Source organism: Anarrhichthys ocellatus, unplaced genomic scaffold (genome assembly GCF_004355925.1).
Source record: "Anarrhichthys ocellatus isolate YVR2014 unplaced genomic scaffold, GSC_Weel_1.0 scaffold19, whole genome shotgun sequence".
Classification (NCBI taxonomy): Eukaryota; Metazoa; Chordata; class Actinopteri; order Perciformes; family Anarhichadidae; genus Anarrhichthys; species Anarrhichthys ocellatus.
In genome coordinates, this window is record NW_022280049.1 from 5,781,995 (window position 1) to 5,789,995 (window position 8,001).

The 8,001-nt window shown below is 45.6% G+C and overlaps 2 protein-coding genes across 2 annotated transcripts in view; one reads left to right on the forward strand and one right to left on the reverse strand.

The window, feature by feature from the left end:
- Nucleotides 1-1,184, reverse strand: part of tent5d (terminal nucleotidyltransferase 5D) — an 8,621-nt gene extending 7,437 nt beyond the window's left edge. The window contains exon 1 of the mRNA XM_031857593.1: nt 878-1,184. Coding sequence (XP_031713453.1) covers nt 878-892 — 15 coding nt within the window. The 5' untranslated portion in view covers nt 893-1,184. The remainder of the gene's footprint in view (nt 1-877) is intronic.
- A 1,527-nt stretch (nt 1,185-2,711) lies between these two features.
- On the forward strand, nt 2,712-6,304 carry LOC116389329 (charged multivesicular body protein 1b-like). The gene is made up of 8 exons (XM_031857954.1): nt 2,712-2,854; nt 3,177-3,274; nt 3,392-3,538; nt 4,439-4,507; nt 4,600-4,707; nt 4,853-4,896; nt 5,058-5,130; nt 5,506-6,304. The coding sequence occupies exons 1-8, from the start codon at nt 2,839-2,841 to the stop codon at nt 5,551-5,553; spliced, it is 603 nt and encodes a 200-aa protein (XP_031713814.1). The 5' UTR covers nt 2,712-2,838; the 3' UTR covers nt 5,554-6,304.
- The last annotated feature ends 1,697 nt before the right edge of the window (nt 6,305-8,001 follow it).

Below are 8,001 nucleotides of genomic sequence, written 5' to 3' on the forward strand. Positions count from 1 at the left end.
CCCCCCCCCCCCCCCCCCCCCCCCCGAACACACACACACACCCCTCCCCTTTCGCACTCTTCTGAAACTTGCAGCCTGAGTGACTCATCCAGGCGTATCGGCTCAGCTCGCACATAATCTATGGCCACTGAGAAGCCAACACATACGACTACGGAGGGTCTCATATGCGTTGGACTGAAACAAACACAAACACATATGCTCTGTAACATCTTTAAGAATACAGGAAAACCAAATAAGCCCGTCCTGTGTAAAGAAAAGTCCAGATAAAGCCAGAATAGCCTTGTGTCCCTGACTTTTTTTTAAATGTATTTTTTATACAGTGATATTGTGCTATATATCTAAAAAAAGAATTATTCTCTTCCATTCACTTCAACAGTCATGATCCAATGAACAACAGAAGGCTACTCAGTGTTTGTTGTGGTACAAAATGTAATTGCAATGTCTGCTGACCAGAAATGTTGTTTAAAATATGTATGAGTCTAGGTTCTTGTAAAATGTCACAAACCTGTGCCCTGAGAGTGCTGGTATAAAAAATAATGGAAGTTGTTTCCCCATTAAAATAAATACAGGCTGGAGGCTATCGTTGTGTTCTGTTTCACAGTCCACTGCTGCCTACAAACTGTACTGGAACCGATCCAGAGCCCTGCTGGTCCTCACTTTAATCACCTCATCACGCACTTATACTCACTCCTCGGATAGGTGAGGGCAATTAACCGCAATTAAGTGCCCGGCAGGCTGAAGGGCAGACGCACTTCAGAGCACCAGGATTAAAAACACATTAAACACCGGCGTGTAAACTCCGTGCGGGCACACACACACACACACACACACACACACAGAAAGTGACCGATCTAACTTTACGGAGGGTTCTTCTTACCTGTTGCTGTGGCATTAGAGGGAGCGACTGGCTCCTGACGTGGCAGCGGAATCGAACCGTGGGTCTCCACCGAGCTTCAGGTCCGTTGAGCGTGGGTCTGTTTTGCTACCCTCTCCGGTTAGACTCGGTGCTGATGCGGCTCTGTCCCTCACGAGGCATGCGAGGCTAGAATCTGTGCGCGAGTTCATCCGGGCGCTGTCCAGGAGCTCGCGTGGTGCTGAAATGAAGACTGAAACGAGTCCTCGCGCTCTTGTTTTCTCTCTCCGGCCGCCCGGAGCGTAACGCAGTTTCCATAGCGACCTACCGTCATTCAGTCATGACTGGGGGGGTGTGTGTGTGTGTGTGTGTGTGTGTGTGTGGGGGTGTGTGTGTGTGTAAACACAGAAGGACAACAATTAGGCTATGGGGAAGTTGTGTGTTGTGGTGGTGGCGCGGGGAGCGTTAACAGGTGTATTATTCAAATGTGTGTAAATTTAGGAGTGAGGGAACTTTTAGCTAAAGCCTCAGCTAAAGAACTAAACCGGCCGAATGCACGCGCACCGTGTTGTTTTGGGTCGAAACGGACAAGTTTCACCTTAACGTTACAACATGGGCGGGCTGGGGTTGAGGCCAGGACCTCTATGTTGTGTTATGTAGCGAGCTCAAACGTCAACGTGCAGGCTACTGTTTTTGGGGAGCGTTTGTAAAAAAAAACACTTCTCATTCACTTCTTCACTCTGGCTCACGCACACATCCTTCTATCTGGCTCCGTGTCCACTCAGAGTATATATATATATATATATATATATATATATACACAGTATGACTCATCCATGCTGCTCCCTCCCCCTGACCCAGCCGTTAATCCCCCGCCCCAGCCCCCTTCGGCTAGCCGGTGCACGCACACACCGGAACCTTCTTCTCTCTGGACAACCGATTATCCCTTTTCCCCTCATGCTGCATTTTCTTGCCGTCTGTTTCATCTCTTCCACATCAACTAAACCCCCCCATATGTGTTCCCGTATGTGTTCCCGTCAGCCCGCAGGCCAGTCCAAACAATACTAAATCAAATACAGATGTTACAACCACGTTAATGCATCAAAAGTAAAGTAGAAAATAAACGTTGCATTAAAAGCGTCCAGGCACACAGCGAGTGGCTCGGTAGAAAAGGTCAATTTACTCCCTCACCGAGGAAAAAAAAAAGAAGCACAAATTGCGTCACTAGACGTGTACCACAACCTACCGATACCGGGTACAAACTATTTTTAGCCTGGATGGAACTTGTCTGCTTTGGACACGCGCGCCCGTCCACCGCTCAAACGGTCGTGACGTAGGAGGCGCGAGAACGCCATGCAAAATCGTGACCGTGTGACGACGGTGAAAGCAGACAGCGGCGAATGAATTCAAAGAGGAAGGCACATCAAGATGGTTCACGTCTCATGGTGTAGCCACATGTCTATGGGTCCAGCCATCGTTACAGCAAATCGACCCTGTGGTCTACGGACCACAAACCATATCACATATGGACGCATTTGTTTAATAGTGTATTATTTATGTATAATAAACCCATAGGCCAGGTATATTATACAAAACGGATACATATATGAAGGAATATTCGGGAATAGTTGCTGCGCATGCGTCATGTTGGAGACCCCCCCCCCCCAATATTCAATATTCAAACGTTTAATAAGCGGTACACAAATGTGTTTCTTCCCTGAATACATTACAAAAGCTCTCCCGAAGGAAAACATGCTCCAACAACTACGAGACAGTCGTTTTGTCTTCAAGACAAATGCGATAACGTTACTGCCGCTCTGCCCAACTGATTTTAAAGCGAATGCGGAAGTACGGAGAAGTGAAGCCTCTCGCCTCGCTACGGTGGCGAAGATACGATCGCTTGAAAAGACATCAAAACAAACTATTCTGGGTAATAATCTGTGCATAACCAGTCTGAGGGTTTGTCTCAGAGAGAGACCTGCATCATGTCGAAAATGGAGAGTATCCTTTCCTGCGTAGTATCAGATACATACCGTTAGATGTACGGTTGCCTAGCAGTAACGTTAGCTAGCCGAATGTAAAATGGCTTTGACAGCTAATCTTGTTATTCCATAGCGTGCAACATCTGCCCAGTCATTCACTGATGAAGGAAAACATTGGTGTGCTTGCTAGCTCGCCTAACTCATTTCATGACTCTTTGGTTACATATTGAGTTGTTTATAAAAACAGTTACTCTGGTCTGCACTGATTTGGGTTGAATTAGCTCAATGTCTTGAAGTGATTACCATTACTACAATAAACTACTCCTTGACCAGCCATACAGAACAACTGTTCAACCTCAAGTTTGCTGCCAAGGAGCTGCAACGCAACTCCAAGAAATGTGATAAAGATGAAAGGGCAGAAAAGGCCAAAGTTAAGCAGGTTGGTTTATTACATTGTGCATTTATCAGGGACCACGGATGCAGGGACAAGCTGGGCTAAAGTGCAGCTATACTATATTAAGTTAGTGTATGTTCTCCTACTTCCTTTGATTCTCAGGCTATCCAGAAGGGCAATATGGAGGCAGCCAAGATCCACGCAGAGAATGCCATCCGTCAGAAGCACCAGTCCATTAACTTCTTGAGGATGAATGCACGTGTGGACGCCGTGGCTTCTAGGGTCCAGACCGCTGTCACGATGAACCAGGTCAGGCTTGCAGGTCACTGGTTTGCGGAAGACTTGCCTTGCTTTGTGATGTTACGTAGCACAGCAGGTAAATGACAACGAGAGAAAAACACGCCCAGCCCGTTGTGAAGATGTAGAAACTGCATGGCTTTTACCTGATGTTACTTACTGGTGTTTCACTGGTCATGTAGATTTCAAAGTTTTGAGAACTACATCTCATTTCAGGAGGTGAAGAGCTGCAGAGTAAACCCATATCAGGGTACACAGCCCAAAGTTGTCAAAACAAGTCCCATACAAAGGAGACAGGAGGGAGGGAGAGGGAGCAAAATGAAGAGGCTCGCAGACATGTGAACAAAAAGCCGACAATTACATAATGTCATTAGATGTGCTTCAGACTTTAAGCTATTAGCTTCTTGCTCTTATGAGAGCCTCATTAAAAGACTCGAATTCAGATTCACTATATACGACAGGCATCATTTCATAGAATAGGATTTAATAGCGTCTATAGAAATGTGTGAGATGGTGTACAGCTGAAAAACACCTCTCTATGTAGTTGTAATACCGTTGCCTGTCTCATTAGACATGAACACAATAGCACTGATAATAAACCCCTCTACCATAATTTGATCAAGTATTGGCAAATTTGTTTTGAGAAGATTTGTCCTTATTCAGGGTTGTCTTTGAGCTATTAGAGATGCTATGAGGAGGAGAGGTAGTCATGATAAGGTGTCTTGGTTAAAAAAAGGTGAAAGTGACCCCTAGTGGAAATATACGGGTACAGCACTTCAAGCTTTGCTATGTCAACAGCTTCTCCCTGTCTGACTCCAAATACCCTGATCCTTTCTTTAATTTATTTTTTATCAAAACCTATTAGGACCAGTGAAAAATGAGACTTTTATTGATGTGGTTTTTTTTGCCCAGGTGTCTAAATCCATGTCTGGAGTGGTCAAGTCTATGGAGTCCACACTGAAAAGTATGAACTTGGAGAAGGTAAAAAGAGTTGACTCACATACGTGAGCGCAGACAGACAAAAACAAATTGAAACAAAATACGTTGGTTTGAGATCTCCTCTTTCTCCACAGATCTCTGCGTTAATAGACAAGTTTGAGAACCAGTTTGAAACTCTTGACGTGCAGACAGCTCAGATGGAGGACACGATGGGCAACACCACCACTCTGATGACGCCTCAGGTGATGAGCGCCGTCCTCTGGAATACACACACACACACACACACATACACACACACACACACACACACTCACACTCACGTGGCCGCTTGGTGTTAAGTCCCTGACTGAAACCTCTAAACACATATTGTTGTTTGCTTGTCCCTAGAATGAAGTGGACACGCTGTTGCATGAGATGGCTGACGAAGCGGGGTGAGTAGACCTCCAAACAGTCTGGAATCTGAAATGACAAGAGCTGTAATATTGATGGAGGAGAAACATAAATGCAGGGAATTAGAAAAAACAAAACTGTACCTACTTGTTAAAATAGACAACTTTAAAAAGAGACACTAAATGAATTGCTCTTTTTTAAGGTTGGATCTAAACCTGGAGCTTCCTGCAGGCCAGACTTCCTCCCTGGCTTCATCTGTGGCATCGACAGAGCAGGTAACACATCCACTCTAATTATTATACTATAGTTTAAAAAACAGAACAGAATTCACACATCATCCCTATCCGGACCGTGTGGCAGGAAGTGTTTGAGTTGTTCCTCAAGATGTTTAGACATGTTTCCCATATGACGAGTCACCACTGGAGTCCATTGTAATCAACATGATTCACGCTGACCACGTCCGCTGTTTGTGACGGACATAACTACACACTTCGCCTCTCGAGCCTACAAAAGGTGTTGAGTGACGCTCTGCCTTTTCTAGAGCGCCCCCCCCCCCCCCCCCCGCTCGGTGGCTCCCCCCCCTCCTTCCTCCTCTCCACCCCCCCCCCCCCCCCCACTGTTCTCACCTGTTTGGTTGTCGTCATCAACAGGACGAGCTCTCCCAGAGGCTGTCCAGGCTGCGAGGCCAGGTGTCGTAGTGATGTCGGAAAAAATAACAAGACCGCAGAGGAGGGAGGAGAGCGGGGAGCGACAGAGCGGAGAGTGAACAACAACAAACAAAAGGTGGCATGTGCCTGGAAGCTCCGCGTTCCAGGTTTGTTCTGTCGAGAGAAATAAAGGAAGCTGACTAACAGCAGGGGAAGGGGCCGAGAGGAAGAGGCGGGATGTTTGCAGCCCCGGCACTCGCTGCATCACACGCAGTCCTCCTTCCATAACAATGTTCATTTGCACACTCATATTTAACATTCATTCTGATAATGTATTAGCTCAGCATTAGGACACTATACTGTTCTGCCATGTTTCTTTATTTTTAAGGTGGCACACGTTGGATCTGAATGGGATTTATTTTTTTGTCTCGCAAATTGTTGAGGAAAAACAACACTTGTACTACTTAATCGCTAATACGCCATTCCAAAGTGGGTATACACTGTATATAAAATGTAAGGAGCAATATTTATTTATTTATTTACTGCCCGCTTCACTGATTCTCTGATTGCTCAGAGCATACTTGTGTTGTGACTGCTGTGTCCTACCTGACTGAGGATGTGTTGTTTGTTTGTGTTTTGGCTTAAGGCGCTGAAACTCAAACTTCTTTTTATTGTGCGGTGGGGATTATTGCTTTGGAGGAAGCTGGAATATGCTTGAGTTTTTCTGCATGTCGCAGTAAACGGCTCTAGCGGCTCACTTGTATGCAAAGACAGGGAGTCATTAAAAGAGTTTTCAACACGTTTTACTTGTCACGTTTTTTTTTTGTGTCAGTTTATAGCCGTGTTCTGGGCAAAGTATGCATCCCAGCATGCCTCTCTTTCCCTCCTTTTTCCATCTCACTGCCCCTCCTCTTTCTGTCCTCCAACAGGGAACAGATGAGAGGTCAAAGGTGTCACCTGTAGAGGAAGCGGCCCTCTGCCGCTCGCATGCCAGTGCCTCATTACACACACACACACACACAAACACACACACACGCACACACACTACACACACAGTTCAGCACATCCCAGGGGGGAAGGCAAGACTCAGCTGGGAGCCATTACAGGTGCTGTCCAAGCACAGACACACACACACACACACACAGACACACACAGACACATCTATACATGAACAGCCCCGTAGCTGACGGGAGTCCTCCGGAGTGACACTCAGCCACCTCTGACCCCTTTTTTGTGTCCTTCCTAATCATCATCAGCACGCACTTAACTACATTCACAATCATCATCAGCGCCCCCAGACTGACACAAGTCTCTATTACGCACATGCTTCTTCGCGTCCTCGGTCGTTTGGAGTTATCCGAAAAAACACTGACCCCAGGTGATCCAACGGCTGTTGGTCATCTCTGCCAGGAGTTGGATCACCTGAAATTAAAATTCCACGTCCCTCTGCCGTCAGAGCCACAAAATCTATTTGGTAAGTTTGGTTTCAAATCTATTTTTAACCCTTAAGTATGATTAAAGCCGGGAGAGTCGGTCGCGGACTATTTTTCTCTCCGCTGTGTGTGCAGAGATGCTTCCTCCAGATGTGCTGGAGTGAACGCTGCTCTTGGGGACGCCTGTGTTTGTATATATATATATATATATGTGTGTGTGTGTGTGTGTGTGTGTCAGGTGTGGATACCAAGTGGCTTTCCTCCAGTGCCGTCAACACCTCCTGGTCTGGGTTCCTAGAGGAGTGCTACTTGCTGACAGGCAGGGATCCGGTCGGCCGGTGGTCCCGTCCCTCTGTCTGCTTCTGCACGACGGGGGGAGAGCTGCTCACAGCCACACACATACACACACACACACACGCTGGCTCTGTGAAAAAGCTCTAATTGCAACAAGGGGGATTGGTCACGACGACTACATGATTCACACACAGGAAATGAAACGGTACGTACAGACAGTTAAGTCATCAGCTGGGATTCAGCAGCAGAAAATACATGTTAAGGCCAAGGTTTCTTTCTTGAGAAAAGAACAGAATATCTGTTTTACAGGTCAGTAATGTCCTGAAAGATTTCCAAGAGGTTTTCTAAAAATAAGTATGTGATGCTATATTTAAAATAGAGGCTGTTCACCAGGAACACTTATTCTCATTTATAGTGTCTGGCCGGACACGCAGAAATGTGAAATTTGTGTAAAAGGAAGCACACAATTAAACATGCAGTAAATAAAGAGTAAAGTTTCCTATAGTAAATGCATAATGAATGACAGTAGCGTTTTGAGCTGAAACAATACACTAATTAGTGGGCTGACAGAAAAGTCATTGGCAAACTGTTTTGATAATTGAGTCGTTTCAGAACATTTTTCAAGCAAAATCGAAAAATTCAATAAAACCATTTTCCATTCCCAGCTTCTCACATGAGAGGATCCGCTGATATTATTTCTCACATATGATTCTAAACTGAATGAAACAATAGATGTATTGAAAATGAAAATCATTTTCCCTGTAAGTTTTTA